This window comes from Melopsittacus undulatus, chromosome 19 (genome assembly GCF_012275295.1).
Source record: "Melopsittacus undulatus isolate bMelUnd1 chromosome 19, bMelUnd1.mat.Z, whole genome shotgun sequence".
NCBI lineage: Eukaryota > Metazoa > Chordata > Aves > Psittaciformes > Psittaculidae > Melopsittacus > Melopsittacus undulatus.
The window spans coordinates 1,491,464-1,513,975 of NC_047545.1; the positions used below are offsets into that span (position 1 = coordinate 1,491,464).

At 52.9% G+C, this 22,512-nt stretch overlaps 1 protein-coding gene across 1 annotated transcript; it reads left to right on the top strand.

The window, feature by feature from the left end:
- Nucleotides 1–2,349: 2,349 nt before the first annotated feature.
- Nucleotides 2,350–21,470, top strand: HOMER3 (homer scaffold protein 3). The gene is made up of 9 exons (XM_034070998.1): nt 2,350–2,798; nt 12,638–12,794; nt 13,567–13,698; nt 14,100–14,207; nt 17,010–17,131; nt 17,952–18,108; nt 19,310–19,420; nt 19,589–19,669; nt 20,501–21,470. The coding sequence occupies exons 1-9, from the start codon at nt 2,794–2,796 to the stop codon at nt 20,687–20,689; spliced, it is 1,062 nt and encodes a 353-aa protein (XP_033926889.1). The 5' UTR covers nt 2,350–2,793; the 3' UTR covers nt 20,690–21,470.
- The last annotated feature ends 1,042 nt before the right edge of the window (nt 21,471–22,512 follow it).

The following is a 22,512-nucleotide window of genomic DNA, read 5'->3' on the forward strand; positions in this document are numbered from 1 at the left end:
CAAAGCAGGAATCTGAAGACAGAGAAAGAAGCTCATATTCAAACTCCTTGGGGCTGGGATTCTTATTGTCTTTATCTTGTTGGGTTTGTGCTGCCTCTGGAACCTTTATCTCTGCCTTGAAGGAGCAACCAGCCCAAACCCCACTGGTACGGCTGGCTCAGGAAGCCCAGCACTGGCTGCAGACACCAAGGGGCAGGAGAGCTCGCTGTGAGGAGCACAGCACCAGCACACAGCTCTGGGAGCTTGTGGCCCACAGAGCAATGTGGTGAAGGGGACGATGTTTCCTGTTAAGAAATGTGGGATATCAGTTTAGGTAGGAGGCAGAAAGTCTGAGTTGAAGACAAGCTGTGTTGTGTATTACATAGTTGTGTTACCAGTTACTGCTTTTAAAAGCAGATTTCCTTGTTTGGGTACCTTTTTGACATGATAGAACCGTAAGAATGAATTTCTTTCAAGACCTGATCCTGATCCACTTTAACAGGGGGTTGCCCAGTTCCAGAGGCTGATGCTTCAGGAGCTATTCATAGTTGGCATTTAATGTTTCACCTTCAGACTTTATGTTTAATCTACAAATAGCAACTAATTAAGTTTCCCAGTGCCCCCAGAGGTTGTTACTATCCTCATTTCACATGTGAGCTTAAATTACTTGTCACTGACCACAGTGAGTATTGGTGTCAGATCTGGTGCTTTGTTAGAACTTCCTGAGTCATCTTCCTGTATATTTTCTTTCTCTGTTTTCTCTCCTTTCCCTTTATTTAGACTTTCAAAACACATTCCACACTTTTTTGTGTGTTTTTAGTGACCTTTATGATACATCTTCCTCTGTCCGAAAATGTCATGAATCAACTTACATACAGCATCCTTGTTCAGACCTGAGTTCTGAGCTGTGCTCAGAATTGCAGCTCCTTTTGTAGGAGCCTACTGAAAGCCAAGCGCCTGAGACCCTTTTTTCTTCATAACAACAGGTTCTTGTTGTATTACCTTGTGTATTATCTGGCAACACCACAGGAGAAAGGTGAGGCCGGTTGTTGAACCTGCAGGAAGCAAATTCCTGGGTCACTGTGGCTGTTGACACCGCTACTTACAGCAGTGCTTGTGTTTCCTGTGGGAGAATGTAAGGGGAACACCACCAGCCTACCAAGGTGAAGCCATGGGCACAACATGTGGACAAGAGTGTCTACAGTGGACAGCTGAAAGTCAGAAGACTGGAGAGTTGCTGGCAAACTGCTATGGCAAGACCTGCCTGGAGGTGATTGTACCAGAGTGATGCAGAAACCAGATCTGAGGTGCGTCTCTTGTCTCACAGCTTGAAAAGGAGTACACCTCCTTGCAGGGTTCCTTTACCTGTATCCCAGCTCCCTACATGCAAAGGGCTATGTGGAAATTAAGGATGCAGACCAGGTAGTGCTATGGAACTAATAACATAGGAAATCAAAATTGCCATTCTCATCTTTGGGGACACTTCCTCTCTTCCCATAGCGGAACAAAGTGCAGATGGGATATAAAACCCCATTTCAGATAATCCTCACAAGGCAACCAGCATTTGGGTTTAGCTCAATTCCTGCTGATCTAATTACCCTAATTTAGACACGTAAAATAATTAGCTTCCAAGAGAAGTTCGTGGGTAAGTTCCAGTTAACAGGTCGATACAAAAGACACTTTGCTCTACTTTCAGGAGTTAGTTTTGGTGCAGTTTTAGTCCTTTTGTCCTTGGTTGCAGCATGGCATGGGGGAGAGAGTGGATATGGGGCAAGAGGCCTGGTGTGGCAGAGCTGGGGTGGCCTTTGAGCTGCAGGGGTTCCTGGGGGAGAGGTTCCTCTCCAGCTCCATGCTGGTTATCACAGATGAGGGCTATGTGAGCTGCCTCTGGCCACAGCAGCACACTGGGATTGCCCATTACCCACCCCATTTCCCATCACCTGTTCAGCCTCCTTATTCCCAGGGTATTATCCCATTTCATAACATGTATTCATGGTTTATGTTAATTTTCCACTTGTATAAATGACTTTGTAAGAGTCTGAACCACAGTGAGCATTTTGTTGCTGATAGCAGATGTCTAGACTCAGAACAGAGAACAGCATTTGTGTTTTCATGACCAGCCAGTGCCCATTATGATCCCAGTGCAGTGCTGGGATCCAGCCTGGGCGCTTGAGGAGCTGGGGATCCAGGAGTTTGGGGGTCTGGGGCTCAGAGATTCAGGGATCTGGGGGTCCATGGGATAAGGGGTCTGAGGGCTTGAGGATCTGGAGGCCTGGGGGGGGGGTCCAGGGGCTCGAGGATCCAGGGGTCCGCGGCCTGGAGGCAGCTCGGGGCTCCGGGGCCGGCTCTCCCCGGTTGTGCCCGGCAGGTGGTGCCGCCGAGCCGGCCCCGGCCCCGGGGATAAAGTCGGGAGAAGGAGCGGAGAAATGTGAGCGAACCGGGGCAGCTGCGGCGGAGGAAGCGGAGAGGGAGAGAGGAAGGAGCGGCGAAGGGGGAGGAAAGGGAACAAAGGCATCGCCGTCCACGAGGGACCCCCGGGGCCCCCGTGCAGGGGTACGAGGCTCCGGGAGGCCGGTACCGGCCGGTGCGGGGGGATCCGCGTGGCTCCTGCCCTCGCTGCCCCGCACGCTCCGGGCCCCTTGGAACCGGGAGCAAAACTATCGAGATTTCCAAGTGAAATTCCGGAGGAAATTTCAAGAGCATCCGGATCCGGAGAAAGAGAGAAAGAGGAAGGGAGAAATAAATCAAAGCGTGGAGAAGAGCCCTGGCGGCTGCAGAAGGGACGGGAGAGACAGCAGCTGACACCCGGCAGAGATGGGGTGAGGTGGCACTTTCTTGTGCTTTCATTGTTCTTGTTATTCATTCCTGCTGGGCTGTTTTTAAGGTAATGGCAAAAGGAACTGAAGGGTTTAAATTGCATCCCCCCCATTGCGAGCTTGAAAGTTTAGACTTGCCTTTTGTTTTATGGGTTAGAAAGAAGAGAATTGCAAATCTCTTTAACTAAACTGGCATGTAAGGGAGTTCCCTAATGATCCGTGTGTTGTATGAAATCCAGAAGGAGAGGCTGAAGGGACGGCTGCAGTCGGGTTGTGTTCCCAAACTTTCCCAGAAGTTAGAAACGAGGGATTGAGTTTGGCTGTTGGGACTTCGGCATTCAGTAAAATGGATCTTGTTTGCATTTCTAAAGGGATAAATAGCTCTTGAAAATCCCTGATGATGTAGTTCATGATCCCTCTCAGGTTTTCCACGAGTGCAATCACGCTGCATGGCTGCGCTGTGGATTTTGGCATGGCAACAGCAGCTTAGCCTGGCATTTAATGTATGTCCTCGTTGGGAGGCTCAGCCCTGTCACTTTAAGGACTTGCCGTGTTGTGAGTTTCGCCAGCAGCCAAGTGGTGGTGGCTGCTTGAAGGCACAGCGGAGCTGGAGGAAGCCTGACTCCCTCTGAGCGTGTGGGTTTGACAATGCAAGAGACATAAAGAACGTTCTTAAGGGCTCGTTTGCCTTCTGCTCGTTTCCTCCAGACCTGCCTACATGAAATGATGGCACAAACACAGATGCAAGAGGCAGGAGAGGTGAAGAATCAAGTGACAGAAGGGTGATTCTGGCAGAGATCCTTTGGAGCTGGTAGAGTCTGTGCTGAGCCAGGTTAAATCAGCATCTCTATTCCCTGGAACTTTCCCTTTGATCCAGGAAGTTACTGTAGAACTTGTGGAACTGTTAGGAAGGGTTTAACAAGCAGATTCCTTGGACCCAGCTCTTGATCAGAGGCAGTGGGTGAATCCTTCCTGGACCTACTGCAGGGACACCAACAGCTCCCATAGGATAGTGCCACTGTCTCAGCCTGCTTCCACTTCACTGGGTAATTGTAGTGGTGTAATAACAAAACTGGTGTTAACAGAGATAATGTTTTCACTCAAAATTCCTTATTTCCACATAAGTCCTGAGATGAAAGTGTCTTTTTTTGCTTGTCTGTTGCTCACATGGGGATTTTGAGTAGCTTTCAGCAGCGTTTAGGTTACTCTGGGTACAAAAGAGGTTAAAAGTCCATCACCTCTTGGCTGTTGATTTTAGTTAACTTAGTTTTAAAGCAGAGATTCTGGTTTAATTCCTCTGTTAGATTTCTCTGTAACATCATGTTCTAGTTCTCTTGAATAAATTCTCTGTGGACTCCTGTGTGTCTGCTGTATTAACGTGGGATTAGCTCTTCCTCTCAGTTGTAAATAACATACGATCCTGAGGGAGGTGAATTTAAGTCCTAGCTGAGGCTTCAGCTACCACTTACATATCCCTGACTGCTCATGTCAAATAGAAATACAGGTGAAGGCAACTTAATGCCTTCTGATGGCAACTTGATGCCTTCTGATTTGGGCAGCACAGTTTGCCTGCCTGTCACCCACAGCAGGCAGATGCAGGCACACACTCTGACCTCTGCTGAGCAGGCAGTTTGAACTGGAAATAGCAGCAGATCTTGGGGCCTTTCTGGTGAATCAGAGCAGGCAGCTCTGCCTGGAAGTACTATGAGTGCTGCAGCTTTGGTTGTGCTGGATGGAGCCTTTGAAACGTGCTTAGTGGCAGGAGTACCAGTCGTCCCAGAGAGGTGAGAGCCCAGGTTGTGCTGTAGCCACTCAGCAGCACAGCATCCAGATGCTCTCTACATGGAGACTGCTTTCCAAAGCAAACCATCTCTCTCGGCTTTGTCTTTAAACACCCTCCATCCCCTGTCTGTGTCTGTGCCTGTTCCCCGTGTTCAGCTGCCCTTTATCTGCAGGCTGTGTGTGAGGCAGCTGCTTCTCATTCCTATGCTAAGCCCTGCTGGGAGCTGGGTGTGGTAAAGGGAAAGCAGCCCCGTGCCAGCCCCCAGTGCTAGAACCTTCCCTTTGTGGCTGGGGGTTGGTCTGGGCTCCTTCAATCCCATCTGGACACTACTAGCAGCAATGTATTTTCCCCAAGGTCAAGGTCACATTATGCAGCACAGAATGGAAGCAAAGCTGCAGCTAGAAGAGGGTTTGAAAACCTGCCTGGTGGTTAGAACAAAGGGAATCAGTCCTCCCAAACTTGGTTCCCAAAGCAGTTCTGCAGTTCAGTGTCCTGAGGCTAGTGCCCAAATCCTGGGTAAGCAGCATCAAAGCACACTCCCTGCACCCACTGACAGTGAAGTAGTAGAGTGCTTTGGCTGTGGAAGGAGTTACACCCAGTCCCTGGCTCACAGGAAGGGTGAGACTTGGGGGAGAAATGCAAAGGGGAAGAGATGAGGTTTGGTTCTCATTAACCCACACTTCTTCCCCAAACATCGAGTGACAGGGAAGATGTGGTGCTTAGGGACATGGCTTAGTGGTGAGCTTGGTAGGGTTAGATTTGCAGCTGGGCTTATCGTCAGGGTCTTTTCCAGCCTGATGCTGTGATATACAGTCAGCAGCTATTCAAGCTGCTGAGGGAAGATAAAAGGAGACAAAAGACAGACAGCAGTGGAGGAGGGGAGCTCCGTTCTTAGACCCCCTCCCTGCTCCACTTCTGCCTTTCGCAATTCAGGGCTCTGTCTGTCTGCAACACACACACACACACACACGCATATACACACATATACACACACACATATACACACACATACACACACACACACACATACACACATACACATACACACACACATATACACACACATGCACATACATGCACACATACACACACACATATACACACACACATATACACACACACATATACACACACACATATACACACACACACATACACACACACACATATACACACACACACACAGATACACACACACACACCCCCCATTCCTGGCCACCCCCTCCCTCACTCCCCCTGGCCCATGCTGCTCTGCAGGGCTCCCAGTGCTGGTGCTGGGGCAGAGGAGAGCCCTGACACAGCAGCACACTGTGCTGACTCAGCACAGCTCCATGCTCACATGCTCCGGGAGCACCCACCCTGGAAACCAGCCCTTGCACAGGGAAGGGACTCTGGGGTAAGGTTACTGGGAGAACTGCGATGTTCCCAGCACAGCAGCTGGGAGATCCTGACCTCCTGCTGGGGCTGCTGATGGCCTTTAGCAGAAGACAGACTCTTTGGGGGGGCTCCCTCATTGTGGCTGCGCATTGAGCCCAGCCACAGTGCACAAATACATTCCTAGGTGTGTGCAGGTGCTGCTGTCAGCAGGAGCATCACACCCCAAAGCTCTTCCTGCCCAGCTGGCTCAGAACTGTTCTGCTGCTTTGATTCTGGGCTCATTTCTTGCAAGGCCTTTTGGGCTTGGTTTGTAGATGAAGGGGGACACACACTGTTTGGGGTGATTGTCCTCGCTGCATCCAAGTGCAGAAAGGCTCCTTTCTCTGACAAGTAAATGAATATCTCTGCTGCAGTGAGTGAGGAGGTGCAGGCTGAGGAGCTGCACATGGACTTCCCAGGGATGCCATTACCTGACCCCCATTCAGGAGCACACAGGCACATGCAGACCGAGCTCAGCCTCCCCAGCACATTCCAGCTGCTGCCTGAAGTGGCTCAAAGACTATTGTAAACCTCAGACCTGTTTGCTGTTTGTGTTCCCTGGGCGCCTTGAACTCGGGCTCAGCCACCAAATCCCTCTCTTACATTTGTGTCTAGGTTTGAATCTTGCCCTTTTGTCACACACTGTGCTTAGGAACTGAAAACAGCACAGAAACATCAATACCAGTCTGGGGGAATGGTCACTCTGAAAGCTTTCCTCTCCCTGGTCCTGCAGCAAAGGGTGGGAGCAGGTGAGGAGGATGTGGGAAGGGATTCAGGTAACTAAAGGGGTGTCTCGCAGGCAGCCAGGATCACAAGAACAAAAGAAATATGAGGATGTCAGTGGGGAAAATCTCTGTATTGCACAGAAGATCTGAGACAAGGACAAAGCAGAAGTCAGATGTAAGTGACAGAGCCCCCTTCCCACACCCTGTGTAGAAGCCATCGCTGGGGGCAAACAGGAAAGCCCTGGTTTCTTCCTCTCCCTGTGGCAGCAGGGCTGGGGTTTAGCAGCTGCCCTTAGGTTTAGGAGCCTGCTCAGGGGGGAACCTGGAACCATCAAACAGGGTTTTCCCAGAGATGCTCTTTGTGTTGGAGATACCCTGGGAAGGGATGAGCAGTAGAACACAGTTACTCTGAGGTGTAAAGGCCCCAGCAGCAGCTGATGTTGGGGTGGGTCAAGGAGTGAGCCTGCAGTGAAACAGGCTGGAGCTGCCATGGTGCTAGTTTAGACAGCAAGAGAAATGCTTTGCTGAGAGCTCTTTCAAAGACTCTCTGCTCCTTCCTCTATCCTGGGCTATTCCTTACAGCAGGATACGTTTCTCTGTTCAGGCTGGAGGATGCAGTGGGAACACCATTCCCTTTGCTTCAGCCAAAACCCTTGCACCCTTCCACTTCTGTTCTGCTATTAGACTTGTTTGCAGGCTTGAGAGTATGTTTCTGGTGAGGATTAGAGAGGGATGCTCTGAAATCCTCCACAGCAGAGGGGATTGAAGAGGGTTTGCTCAGTGTATTGATGTATGTGTGTGCAGGATGGGCTCTAAGGCACTGCAGGCAAGCTGGGCTGTGATGTACCTGTATATGTACCTGTGTATATACTGATCCAGACAATCCAGGTGTGTCATGGGACGATGCTGGTGCTGTCCCCTAAACAGGAGATGTGCAGACCCTTTCTGGGTTGTGGCTTCTCTTCGTTCCTGCATTCTCCCCATTGCATGAGCAGCAGTGGGTTCCTTTAGAAGATCCCACTTAGGAAGAGGCCCATGTTCCTGTAAAGAGGAGGGCAGAGCCCACATCCCAACAGGGCACTCAAGGACAGTCCATGCCTCCAGTGACATACGTGTTCAGATTACACAGCACAGAGGGGGCAGTGCTGGCTTTGGTCTTCTCCAGACCTTGGCACTTTTATGCCTGCTGTTCCCCTGGCAGGTATAATGTGGTGCTGGTGAAGGGCTGAATTGATGCCATCTGTAGCTCCTTGGCACAGGGCAGTGCTTGCAGGGTGTGCTTCTCCCCCAGGGTCTTGGCAGGGTCTCAGTGTGTCCTAACCTGACGGGGTCCCTCTTCCAGCCTTGGTGAACTCAGTCCCTTTGGACTGCTGGGTTCCTTGCTGCTCTGCTGAGACCATCCATTAAGAAGACAAACAGTGATTTGCATTCCTGGCAAGGGGGAAATAAGCAGCTATTTATTAAGAAATCAATTTAGATGCTATAGAGAGGAAGATAATACATGAACCAAGATGGAACTGAGACCAGCATCCAGTTTTACACGCTGTCTTCATGACCACCGAGCAGACTTCAGAGAGAGCAAATGGGAAACGCCTGATCCATACCCTGTATTCATGTGTCCTCCCAAGCACACTGTGACCTTCTCCCAGCTTCTCTGTCAGGAAAAGCCCCAAGAGGAGACATTTGGGCCTTTACTCAAGCAGCATCCTGGAGCCAGGTGCTTTGCTGCCTTGAAGGACACATTAGACTGGTTAGATCATCTCTGCTGTTCAGTTTTAGCTGCTTGGTTCTCCTGGTAGCTGTCAGCCTGCACAGGGACATTCACTGGGGACAGGTCATTTTTAAGCCATCAGCAGGCCATGGGATATTGAATGTTGCCTTTCCCTCTTGGGCTGGAGCAGATGCTGGCAGTGCTGGGACCTGGATCCTTTCCAGTTGCCAGCAGGCACTTGCTGAACACGTCTGTCTCCCAGCCAGATCCTTGTCCTTGCAGTTATTTGCTTTGGTTTCTCTCAGTTCCCTGCCAAGGGCAGCCCTGGGGGATGTGAGTGGCTTTATTTACACGTGCCCTTTTCACTACGATGCTGGGATGGTCATGGGGACTCCCAGCTGGGAGCAGGACAAGGGCTGGGTGGTGTTTCTAGCATATACACTCACAGCACAGGGGGAAAGGGAGAGGGAACACAACAGTCTGAGCCCAGGGCACTTTCAGGGCTATTTTTATATGCTTTGTAGTGGTTTTGGGTCAGCAGCTTGGCCTGAAACAAGCTCAGCTGTGGCTCTGCCCATGCAGCCTTGCCCTGGCTGGCAGTACCTGAGCTTTCCTTGTGGTCCTGCCTGTGTCCCCCATTGCTGAGCCACTCCTGGGCTGTGTCAGCCCCTGCTGCTGGAGGAGGCATTTTCCATTGAGTACCCACGAGTGACTGCTTGGGATGTGCCTCTGGATGTGCAGACATTGCATTGCTGCCTGCGCCTTCTCTCTGCTTTTTGTTATGCTCCAACACAACACAGGAGAGCTTTTGTCTTGCAGCTTTGCTTTAACCTTGTCAGACAAGTGAGCACTGAAAGGCAGGTTTCCAGGCTGGCCGGTGGCCTCCACAATGACATTCTTGTACTTGCCGGATACAGTTTGTACCATTTGATGGATTTAAAGCAAAGACTTCTCCCCCCTGCACAAGCACTGCAAGAGGAACAGCAACACCTCTGTGGTGTTCCCAAGCACAGCAGGAACATCACCTGGGCATTACCTGCAGAGCTTCAACCACTGCTCCCTAGAAAGCCCCATTCCAGGGCCAGGCTGGTGCACAGCTCCGGTAGCTGTGGGGAGGCCACATCAAGCAAGCACCATTAGGAGGGACCCGAGGCTGATATTCCAGCTGCAGGGAGGAGAAGGGGAACGGGAGTGATGGTTTCAGGAGGTTCTGTGTGCTCCGCATCCCTCGGCGGCTGTGGGATTCCCTGGCTGGCACAGGCAGGTGATGCTGCTGCCTCTGGGAGCAGAGCACATCTGGTGCAGCTGGCAGCAGGTCCCTGGGAGAGCCTGCGAGGCTTGGAATGGGAAGGGATGGACCTGGGGGAAGTGGTGCTGCTCCTGGGAACACCATAAGGGACAAACAGGTGTGAGGAGTGTGGAGGCACAAGAAGCAGAGCACCCTTCCCATTAGCACCATCAGAGGAGCATCCCGCGGTGTTCCTGAGACCCGGAAAAGAACATGCATGCCCAGGGGCTGTGCGATGGTGGGAGAGCAGCCAAATCGGCTTCATGGGAGTAGAAACATCATAAGCTAACCCTATGAGGGCTTTTCTCCTCTCTGACAGGGCTTCCAGTGGCAGTTTTGCTTTCTGATGCTCAGAAGAAACGTAACCATTAGGGTTAGGGTTAGGGTTAGGGTTAGGGTTAGGGTTAGGGTTAGGGTTAGGGTTAGGGTTAGGGTTAGGGCGATCTCCTGAGCCTCTCCTGCTTGGGGCCATCAGTGGGAAGGCACTGGGGGTTTCCAGGTATTCAGATGCTCTCAGCAGACCTGCTTGGAGGCAGACCTGCCAGAGAGGCTGCAGATCTGGGCTCTCTGTCCTTTCTACAGGCATCTTCCATCATGCACATTCACTTTCTTCTTTTGGGGATACCCAGTCTCAGCTGCCATGGGAGAGAGCGGAGGGGGGGAGACACCACCTACTGCAGAGCTTCATTTACAAAGCAAATGATGGCCCAGCTCTCACATGTCCTCACATGTCACAGGGGTTCATCCGTGCTGGAGCCTGGGATCATGCCTGGCTCTGTGGACATCTGGTGGGGATCCCCAGTGTGGCTGCAGACCCCATCCCTGCGGACAGTGGAGGCTGATGCTGGGGATGTCAGGGTGCACGGAGGGGGCTGTGTGGGACATCACTTGCTCTGCAAGCAGCTGCAGTCAGCAGGAGGGTTCCCACTGGTGCTGGATGCAGGCTGAGCACAGGAATAGCTCCATGCGGGTGAGGGCTGATCCCCGAGGAGGGGTTTCCATCATGAAACCACATCACATGCGCAGGCTCCTCTGTGGCCCTCTCCCAACAGCCAGCGCCTGCTGCCAAGGGGATTTACTCCAGTTGCACAGCTTATCCCCCAGGACAGGGAAGGAAACTTGCTCAGCGCTGAGAAATCAATGCAAACTACAAGCTTGGGCTGAAGGGAGCCCCTGAATGCTGCCCTGTGCTCTGGGTGGTGAATGACAGCTGAAAAGCATCCCTGGGAAGGCAAAACCAAGAGGGAGCCTCACTCCAGTTAGGAGACCTGAGGAGGAAGCTGTCGAAGGGGACACATCCTGACTCCGTTGGCCTCTAGTCTTACCCTTCCTAACAAATGTCACCAACTAGGTAATGTCCTTCCTCTGTTCTTTCCAACACTAGCCGGGATTTGGGGGTTACGGTGCAGAAGCATCAGTTTTTCCCTGCTCTGTTGCTGCTGTGTCTCAAAGGGTAAGTTCTGATCCATGTGAACTTTCGTGTCTGTCACTGGAGCCTGGAAAACAGGAATCTCATTCCAAAACCAGACTGTGGCTGAGTAAAACCAAGCAGGGAAGCTGCAAAGAGAGACTGGTTTAGACCCTCCTGCAGTCACAGGAGATCTGAGTCAGGGCTGTAACCTGGGAACAAAGGCGTGAAACTGGGAGCTAGCAGAGAGGATCTGATTTCCTTCCTAAGCTCTGGGATGTGTTCAGAGAGCACCAGGTACATTTGTCTGTGGATTGACAGGAAAAGCTGCTCATGGCAGCTGTGAGGACTTGGAACAGGCAGGAAATACAAGTGTGTGGATGTGGGGAGCTTGCACAGAGCAGGGTTGTGCCTGTGCCCCATGAGCAGCTGCCATGGGGGGGATGTTCCCACTCACATCACATTTCACTGGATTTGGGTAATGGCCAGTGGCTTGGGTTTAACCACAGCCAAGCACAGAGCCCAGTGCATCTGATGCTGTGTCATGGGAACATTCCTTCCTGCGCCTGGAACGCTCCAGTTACATCCTGATGCCTCAGGTTCAGCTCCTTAGTTCAGCTCAGATCTTACTGCTTACAGAGCCCAGGCAGTGCTTGGTTCAGAGCTTCCCTGCAGCAGCTGCACGTTGTGTGGCGAAGTGTTTCCTTTCATTCATTGTGAAGTGACTTGCTTTGAACCCTGCAGTGTGACCTCTCGCTGCAGGATGTGCTGCTCAAGCATGAGTCAAGGGAGGAAGAGCTGTGCTGAGAGGAAAGCGCTGCTTGCACTCACATCCTAGACACATCCTCCATCCCTCCATCCCTCCATCCTATCATCCCTCCATCCCTCCATCCCTCCATCCCTCCATCCCTCCATCCGTCCATCCCTCCATCCGTCCATCCCTCCATCCCTCCATCCCTCCATCCCTCCATCCCTCCACCTCTCCATCCCTCCATCCCATCATCCCTCCATCCCTCCATCCCTCCATCATCCCTCTGTCCCCCTCGAGTGCCAGCTTGAAGATACGAAGTACAAATAATACAGCAGGCAGAGAATCCTGTACCTGGTGCAGTTGCCATGAACTGCCCACTAAGGTGCTGAGGGATGGTGCAAGAAAGCTTCAAGGTGGGCTAAAAAGACTGTAACCCCTAAGCATGACTCTGCCATACTGGCTGTGTTGTAAAGGGCTGTCAGGTATACTGCAAGCATGAGGTTATGATGTCCTATCTGTGTTTCTGCTGCCAAGTTTCTTGCCTATCCTTGGGTGAACGTGCATATATGATCTACTAACCTGAGGGCATAACCTGTTATTGCTGAAATAACCAGGCTTTTGGCCTTAGAGATGCTGTGTCCTTGGGGGCTGCCCTGCCTGGCACCCACTGCCTCAGACAAGGAGCAGAAGCGCTGCTGGTGGTGCCTCATTCAGCCCCAGTGCCAGGATGCCCTGACAACCCTGTTTGCTTCTCTTGCAGGGAGCAGCCAATCTTCAGCACCAGGGCCCACGTCTTCCAGATCGACCCTGCCACCAAACGGAACTGGATCCCGGCCAGCAAACACGCTCTCACTGTCTCCTACTTCTTCGATGCCACCCGCAATGTGTACCGGATCATCAGTGTGGGGGGCACCAAGGTGGGGCAGGCTCTGTGCCAGTGATGTCTGTTCTCAGCCTGGGCCCTTGAGGGTCTCCATTGCAGGGAATGGAAGGTTAAACCCTGCAGGTGTATTTAGGGTTAGACACTGGAATCTGTGCTGTTGGGTCTGGTGTTGTCTCTCCCAGCTCCAGTCTCTTCTCACCCCTGGCACATGTAAAGCACAAGCTTTTCCTGAGACCCTTTATCCTGTGCTAAACCCAACCCCATTAAAATGAAATGGCAGACTGAGGTTGAGGGCAGCTCAGGAGTCATCTGTGCAGTCACTTCCACAGCACACGAGTAACTCCCCATAAACTGCTCTTGATAGACCCTTTCCTGACTTAGTCCTGCAATGGCAGTCTCACCAGTCTGCCCATACAACTTACTTTGGTGCTGCCCTAACCAGCAGTGTTCCGTAACAGCCAGTCCTGACTGCTGTGGGAGCCTTTTGCTTTACTCCATGCACATGGAGAACACCAGCGAGTTGTTGAGTCCTCAGGAACACCCAGTCTCTTAGCTTCTTTTCCAGCAATGGAGGAAGGTGATGACACCGAGACTTGTTTTTCCTTCCTCTAGATGAGGTTTGTCCATCTCACGTAGCCAGACGAGAAAGACTTTTGGTCACCAAAAGCCTGAGCTATTGTTTCATAGATGAAAAGCCAGAGCTTTCTCCCCCTGGTTCCTAGGGCACACAGGGGTGACAGTGATCAGCACTGTCAGCACAGCAGGCTGGAGTTTGCTCTGACTCTCATTGTTGCTTCTGTCTCCAGGCAATCATCAACAGCACCATCACCCCCAACATGACCTTCACCAAGACATCCCAGAAGTTTGGGCAGTGGGCAGACAGCCGAGCCAACACCGTGTACGGGTTGGGCTTTGCTTCCGAGCAGCATCTCTCCCAGGTAATGCTGCAGGTGCTGCAGGAAGCTGATACCAACAGGGGAAATGCCCCTGAAACTCTGAAGGGGAGATAAGCAGACTTGAGGAACCTGCTGTAATGCTGTTCCTAGCATCTTTGTATCTCCTATCAGCTTTTAGCACAGTGGGAAGAGCTTTAAAGTAACATTTTCAGGGTGGTTTTGAACATCACAAATCAAATCAGGACTTGAGGCTCAATTTCTGTCACTGCTGTTTAGCTAAGCCCACTGAGTGCCAGACCCGTGGCCAGGAAGGGGCTATTCACTGAATTGTGTTGCTAACAGCATGTTGGATGGAGCTGCAAAGGGAGGAGGACCCAGGCCTCAGTTCTGATGAGTTCCACATGTTGTCAGAGCCCTGGAGTGACTCTTCTGCTCCCCTCTAGTTTGCAGAGAAGTTCCAGGAAGTGAAGGAAGCAGCTCGTCTGGCGAGGGAGAAATCCCAGGATAAAACAGAGCTGACCAACCCTGCCCTGAGCATCACATCTCACCAGGTAATGCTGAGTGATGGCAGCCAAGGGGAACGGCCACTGTGCCCATCTCCTCCAGTAACTTCTGCCTTCCACCCCTTCCTAAGAGCTTCCTTGCCATACACTGAGGATGGAGCTTCACACTTTGATGGCACCTGTGGCCCTGAGCTCACTGCTCCAGCTCATGAAGCACATTAACAAATGAGTGCTCAAATGGAGCTCATGGGAAAGTTCACCCCCCTCCCTCTTTGGTAGTTAAACTGGAAACCAGTTGATGTCTATTGAGGCCATGCTGGGCTGGGGGGGGTTGCCCATGAGGGTCCATGGAAAGACAAAGTGATTTCCTAGAGCTGGTGACTGAGGAGTGCTGGCCAGACTTCTCTTTCTGTTTCCATTGTGGAGGAGAAGCTGTGCTGTGAGAGCAGGAACCACACTCCTCTTGGGAGCTCTCCCCTAAGGTAGCACTGCTGTCTGACAGCCACTCATTCCAGCTTCTTTTTCCAAGGACACCAAGCCACAAAGCTTAAGCCCATCACAGATGGTTTTCACATGCACTTGTCAGCTTTCTCCCTGTGTAGCTAAACCAGCAGCAGCAGTGGGATGGAGGGAGAGGATAGGCTGTGGAGAGCTCTGTACTGCTTTTTCCCATGATGAAGCAGCTCCCAGATAGTTCCATCCAGAGGTGATTCTGCATTTCCCAGCACTCCTGGCAGTAGGAGAGGATCTGTAGGTTGGAGGACATGGAGTTCTCTGGGTTGAATACAGATGGAGCGGCAGCAGAGGAGGAGGAGGGAGTGTGATGGTATCTCGGCCTGCAGGAAAGGGAGGGGGAAGTGGAGGTAGTGGCTCTGTGGAGACTGGAAATGTCATGTGGGGGGCAAAAATGATGAAAATCTGCCCAGCTTTTGGCTCCTGGAACTCAAAGCTCATCCTAATGGGTGGCAAATGGCAAAGGGACTAGAGTAGAGCATTGGTGGCACAATCAGTGTTAGGTAAAAGGCTCTGGTCAGTCGTGGTGCAGATCCCTGGCCAGAAGGTGGAGGCTGGGAGCAGAGATGCTCCCTCTTCAACTGTTTACCCCAGCAGAGCTCATCAGGTGCCACAACAGGACATGTTCATCTCCCCTGTGCTGCGGTGGCAGCTTGCAGCAGAAGGGATGAGGAGCTCAGAGAAGGAAGGTGACCTTCACTTCACTCTTCCCATTGAGCCTGTCTCAAGTCTCAGTGGCCAGCATGCTGTGTCCCCTGCCATGAGAGCATGCAGGTCTTGTCCTGCAGCTCCTGCTTTCTCCAGCCTGTACATAAATGGGCCCCTCTCCCATTCTCCAGCTGTCCCACTGATTCCCAGTCTGTGCATTAGTGGAGCTTCAAATGTGAGTTTCATCCTTGAATAATTGATTGTGTTTCTGTTTGCAAGTGAGCAGAGAGCAGATCTGTCTCCTGAAATTAAATCAGGGCTTCCTCCTTTTCTGCATCTGCACTAGTTTACTCAGGCTTTAGATTTCCAGAGCTGGGCAAATCCCAGGATAGAAGCTCTCTTCTGTCCTCTAGTAGCTTTTAGGCTACATCCCATTTGGCATCTGCAGCACAGAGTATGTCACTGGGGATAATGTAAGCAACCAAACAGTATGCAGCATCTTCAGCTGGACTCACAGAGCTTCAACACACAAAAAGAAGCTTCTGCCCCTTCCCTGCCTCAGTTTCCCCACCTTGTGTAAAGGTGAGGCAGGGCTGTGCTTTACAGGTCTCACATCTCAGTCTCTGCAAGGCTTCGTGAAGCTGGTGTTTAATACATCATGGCCATGTCTGGCTCTATTTATAGGTGTCAGCCGACTCCAAAGCAGGTGCCTGTCCCTACCACAGGCATTTGAGGGCTACCTATGAACTCCAGTAGCAGCCTGGGCTCACAGCTCCCTGCTTAGGAGCCCAGAGACTCATTGCTCAGAGTCATTTATAGCTCAGTTTGCCCTGTCAGTGCCAAGCTGCTTCCCTGCTGGGAGAGGAGATCATGTAGGAAAGGTCTTGTGGAGGGGCTGGAGGCTATGAAGTCTGCTTTGCCTTCTGCATGTTCATCTCTGCTCTGCTGTCAGTTGTCTCTGCTCGCTCTGATGCATGCAGGAATCTGGAGCCATAGACAAGGAGATACTTTGGTGCAGAGACTGTGAGTGTCTTCTCTCACACCTTTGGAAACTGGGTGCCACAGTCACCTGAGCAATAGCAGAGTTTCCTTCCCTTGAGCCTGAGACACACATTCCCAATGGCACCTGGTGTCTTAACTCAAGGTCCAGAAGCTGGGCTTGACTGAACCCAGGTCTGGCAGCTCTGTGGTTAGTTTAAGTCTTTCCACTGCTCCGAGAACCAGCAGGAAAATCCTCTTAAGAATCCAACAAAGCCCTGGGACAGGCACTTGAGCAGCTCCAGTGTGTGCTGGGTTCCAGCCGGTGACACCCTGGCATTGCCAAGGGGAAGCTGAGGGCCAGAGAATTGAGTTGCTCAGGTTGGGAGGAGGAAGAGCTGGTGCCTGCAGGCTGTGAGCCCTCCTGCTCAGCCTGTCTGTGCACTGGGATCGCTGCTCCGGTGTGGCATGGACACAGGGAAAGGGAGGATGCAGCAGCACTGAGCTCCCTGTCCAAGAGAGCTGAGCCAGACCTGAGGATCTTTGCCACCCCTTGGCATGTAGACAAGCACGACCTGAGAGTTAGGACTGAAAGCCAGTGCTCCTCACTGCTCAGTGCAGGGGCTCACAACTAGCCCTGTGAACCTGGGCTGTGGGTGAGTTTGCTGTGGGTCTCACTGCTGTGTGCTAACCACTCTTCTTCATCCCCAGGTACTTCCCAGCCCCATCATCAGCTCCAATGGGCCAGGAGAAGATAAACTATTCCGAAGCCAAAGTGCCGACGTGGAGGTAACAACGGAGAAGGAGCGGCTGAAGAAGATGCTCTCTGAAGGGTGAGGCAGGAGTTGGTGCATGTTCCTGTCATCCCAAATGCTTTTGAACCAATGCTGCTACTTCAGGTGGCTGGATAATGTCCCATGTCTGCTGCTGCTCTAACCCTCCTGCTCTAACCCCTCTTCTCCAGTAGGAAGTTATTCCAGGTGGAGGTGAAATCCGCTGCTCAGGCAGCGTGGGAAGGATGCTCTGTGCCCGCAGCAGGGCTGAGTCCATGCCAGTTAGATCAGATCAGTGGTTTGTGATAACCAGAAGATGCTCACACTTTTCCAGCTGGCCCAGGGCTACGTTTGTGTTAATTCCCCTGATGATACCAGTAAAGCCTCCGCTGCTTCCGCTCTTTGTCTGTTCAAAGGCTCTGGCTGGATTCTGCCCCATGATTCCCCTTTAGCTCCCAGCTGAACACTTAAGGGTATTTTTAAATCAAAGCAAGTGTTCTTTGCTACCCTCTCCTGAGGCTGGGCTGGAAGGGCTTTTGTCAGAGCAAGCTCAGCTGTGACAAGGATGTAAAACCCAGATTCACAGTCCCACGTTATGAAGCTCCTTTATAGTAGCTGTACCTCCCTTCCCCTCTTCATCTCACAGTGTGGATTCTGCAGTTTCCAGCCAGCACACAGGGCCTCAAATACTATCCAGGGGTAAAGAGATGCAGATTCAGGCCTGGCAGAAGCATTTCCATTTGGGAAGTGGTATGAAAACTGCATAGAAAACCCTGCACTTCCAGGAGCTCTGTTCGGTGCACATGAGCACAGAGGGAAGAGCTCTTCATGCTTGACTCTCCTGTGCTCTCCTGACCACTTGCCCTATTCTCTCACCCAGTTCTGTGAGTGAGGTCCAGTGGGAGGCCGAGTTCTTCAGCCTCCAGGACAACAACAACAAGCTCGTGGCTGCTCTCCACGAAGCCAACGCCAACGTGGACCAGTGGAAGAAGCAGTTGGCTGCTTACCAGGAGGAGACGGAAACGCTGCGGCAGCGGGTGAGCACCGGAGGGGCTTTGCAGAGCAGGTCAGAGGAAGCCCCTTCCCAGAGGCAGATGGTGCCCTTGACCCCATTCTCTCTTCAGTTTGCACGGGTGTCAGCAGGAGATGGGATGGAAATCCAGGATGCTGCATGAGCCTGGCAGGGAAACATGTCAAGGAATAAGGCCAAGTAACTAGGGAGCTCTCACAAGAGCTCCTGTTTTCTGCAGAGCAAGTGGGGACTGTGCTGTGTCCCCATGATTAGAAGGAGGAAACCAGGGCACAAAGTCAAAGCATACCAGCTTTTCTTCCCATTTCCAGGGGGTGGTTCCCAGCTGCCAGCAATACTGAGTGAGGTCCATGCCCCCCTTAGCTGAGCATCAGCACAGTCTTCTGCCTTTTGACAGGAAGGATGAAGGTTCCTCTGTCTGCTATAATTAGCTGACATCCAGGCTGCAGCATCACGAAACTCGGGTGGTGCAGTACAAACAAGCCCTTGTTTGGTTGGAATAATAGGATCTTTTGACCTACATAAGGTCAGAGAGGTCCCGGATCAAGTGAGGAGGCCTGGGTGCATCTGGGCAGAGGAGTGACAGTCACACGGCTGGGTTGGGAAAGGGGTTTGGAACAGTTGGGGTTCTGGGAGCTGTTCCCACTCGATGGCTGTTGTGTGGCCAGTTCCCAGGATGCAGCCATGCCCCAGGATTCATCCTGCCCACTGGTGGTTCTCAGTCTTGGAGTCACACAGTAGAAGAGCTGCACACCACAAACGTTCTGCTCTGCAGCAGGAGCCCTTGGTTGTGTGTGTGCATTTTAAACATGAATCCTCTTCCTGGGCTGAATTCATCAGCAATGGGGCAAATCCTTCCTCCAAGCTCTGCTGGGGTTGAGCTGCAGCAACTCCCTTGCTCTGCCCAGGGATGTAAGTGGTGTTGCCATCGCTTTGCACTGTAGGCTCCTATGCTTGATGTCAGCCAGCTGAACGTTGCTGGAAGTGCAAAGCTGCAGGGGAAAGCAGGGTCTCTAGGCTGAGCTTTGCCACAGAGGGTTTCTGTGCGATCTGGGCAGAGCAGAAGAGACGTTTTTCCTCCCTGGGGTGGGAGCTGCTGCCCTGTTCCAACCTGGTTGGGTTTGCAAGGAAGCCAGACCATGATGGAGGGTGACTGAGGACATTCCTGTATCTCTGAGCATGCTTCCCCTGTGCTTGCTTCCATGTAGGTGGCAGAACTGGAGTCACAGGGCACTCAGGATTCCTCCAGTGAGAACAACAAGGAAGAGCTAAACCAAACCCTGGAGGAGCTGGAACTACTGATCAAGGCTAAAGATGAGGTAATGCACCACAAAGCAGAGCAAAGCCTGAAGCTGGGAGGCCCATCAGTCACCAACATGCTGTTTGTCATTACAGCTTGAATGAGAGGGGAGGGAGGGAAGGGACTTGGCTGGGAGCTGGTCCTGCTGGGACTGGGGTGGATCTGACAGCTCTTCCTTGTGTTTTAGGAGATCCAGATGCTCAAGAGCCAGAAGTGTGGCCGATGGGAAACAGAGGGCGAGCGTGAGGAGACACTGCAGAAGCTGCAGGTAGGGATGGCAGATCTGGGACACCTCTGCACTCGTGGCAGAGTGATCTGTCCCCATTTCTCTGCTGAGCCAAAGAGTGAATGCTGTAGAGCTGCTCTGTGTGTCTATGGTGTGCCCCTGGATGCTGGCACTGGGACCTTGCCAGTATCTCTGCCTTCTTCCACCCTCTCTGTGTCCCTCAGAGGTGTGACATTGGGGCACCATGAGCAGGCAATAGCAAACACAACCTTCACCTACTCTCGTTTTAGCTCTTGCAGCAGTCCCTGGCATGGGACTGGAGCAGAATCTGTGATGTCCTGTGACCCTCCATCCCTCTGGAGTCCTGCTCAGCCTGCTGCATGGGCAGGGATGGCTGGGGAGCAGAGCTCAGCCTGGCTGGCAGGAGGGCTGCAAGCTGCTCTGCACCTCAGGGCAAGGACACAGATGGAAGCCGAATCTGTTGTGTGGTCTCTGGGAGCACTGCCTGCCTGTGTTCACCTCTCAGCTACTGACCAAGGGGATCAGCTGCAGGGCCCAGCCCCTTACACAGGCACTGGTTTGCATGGCACTATAGTGTCTCCAGACATCAAATGCCCTGCGGATGACAGGCATGTGAGATCTGCTTTGCAGACTGGGGGCACATGCACCCTAATGTGCTCACATGCATGTGCCTGCCAAGTGCTGTGGCCCAGGACAGGAGATCCCTTGGTGAAAGACCTGGTGGGACCCCAGGCTTCTGGGTGTGGGAAGCCTGGTGCTGGGGTGCAGCACAGCTGTTTGGTGCAGATAAGGGGGTGAGCAGTGTGTATCAGCACCAGGGCAGCCCCTCACTGCACTCGTGTCCCTGGGCAGGAGCTGGAGACCCGCAATGCGGAGCTGGAGCAGCGCCTTCACCTGGCAGAGCAGAGCCTGGCCGAGAGCCTGGCCGAGAGGGAGAAGATGCAGAACGAGGTCACCAAGGTGGCGGAGATCATGGATGTGAAGATATTCGAGCTCAGTGAGATCCGGCAGGGACTGGCCAAGCTGGTAGAGAGCAATTGAAGCAGCAGCTCCCTCAGAGGAGACACCTCCAGAGGAGGGGAACCTGAGCTGGGACGGTCACAGCACCATCGAGGTCTGGTGGGGCCGGACAAGCCAACGTCCCAGCAGCTGCCTGGACACTGTGGAGACCAAGCCCAGGCACTGACTGCCCCCAGAGCACCCAGAGAGCACCTGAGCTCCTGCATCCTCCTCAGGGAGCATGGCCAAGTCCGAGCTCTCTGCACCCTGCCATGGCTGTGGCATGGTCCAGAGGGAGCTGCCATCCCCGAGCTGCCCTCCCAGCCCCTGCTGCTGCCTTGGGAGGCTCCTGGGGGAAGGGGCAGGTTTTGTTTTATAGGGAACCATTTGCCTTTTGCAGACCAGCTGCCTGTGTCCCATGCGGGCAGGGAGCAGCACTTGCAGCACAGCAGGGGCAAGAGCTGCTCCTTTTCCTCCTCCCCAGCCCTATCTACACTGTGTCTTTCCAAGGGGATCCAGTAACACCTCCAGAGGTAGCAGTGGCCCCACTGCCCACAAGGGTCCTGGCCTGAACATGTTTCCTTTTCCACTGTTGAGTCGCATCCTCCAGAGGAGACAGAACTGTGGGGTTTAAAGCTCTTATTAGCTCAGCACAGTGGGATTGAAGGACTTGTTAGAGCTGGGAAGAGCAGAGGCTTGGCTGGGAAAGGGGCAGTTGAGAAATGGGACATGCCTGAGGGGATGGCCAACAAACTGCTCCATTGGCACCAGTCCCGGCCTCTGAGGGCTGCACTCAATTGGGATTAAATGGAGCAAGTCACAGCTGCTCTTGGCTCCTTTCTTTTGTTCCTGCTTTTTCATTGGGGAGCAGTCCCCAGGATCAGCCCCAGTGCTCCCTGTGAGGGGTCTGGGTCCCTGCCCCAGTGCTCCCTGTGAGGGGTCTGGGTCCCTGCTCCAGTGCTCCCTGTGAGGGGTCTGGGTCCCTGCCCCAGTGCTCCCTGTGAGGGGTCTGGGTCCCTGCTCCAGTGCTCCCTGTGAGGGGTCTGGGTCCCTGCTCCATGTCAGCCCCAGTGCTCCCTGTGAGGGGTCTGGGTCCCTGCTCCATGTCAGCCCCAGTGCTCCCTGTGAGGGGTCTGGGTCCCTGCCCCAGTGCTCCCTGTGAGGGGTCCAGGTGCCAGCTTGCCACACTTGGCCCCATGGAAGGAGAGCAGGAGGTGTTTGGAACATGCTGGGACTGGTGCCCTGGGGGACCTATGGGGAGTGTGTGAGTTACCATAGATGTTGTCCAGTCATAGGAACTGAGTAAGAAGAGTTGTGCCCCATGGCACCTGCTGTGCCCCCAGTTCCAGTGTCCATGTAGAAGCAGTCAGTAACCTCCCAGGGATGCTGCTGGGTTTGGATTCTGTTGCTGGGGGTTTGCCCTCTTTGCTGCTATACATTAGGCAAAGGCAGAGCAATCCTGGGAATGCTTGTGGGAACTCTGGGACTGGTGAGCACTGCTCCCCAGTACCCCCCCCCACTGAACCTCAGCACAGCTCAGGCCCTGCTGCTCCATTCACTCACCTGGTGAGCAGGAGAGGAACCCAGAGCCCCCCCGCACTGCCTGCAAGTCAGGGCAGGATGTGGGGCTGGCACCTTGGGAACCTGCTGCCCTGGGTTGTGTCCAGGCAAAGCCCTTCCCTTTCCCAGGAAACAGGGAGGTTTCCAGGCTGCACAGCCAGGGAAAGGTTTTTCTGGTTTGGGATTGGCCTTTTTTGGTTGGTTTCCCCTTAATTTGAATGGTTTTCGTTTGCATGGAGCGTTCGCAGCTGCATGGGCTGGAGCTCCTGGGGTGATGCTTGTCAGGGTATTGAGGATGGGAAGGA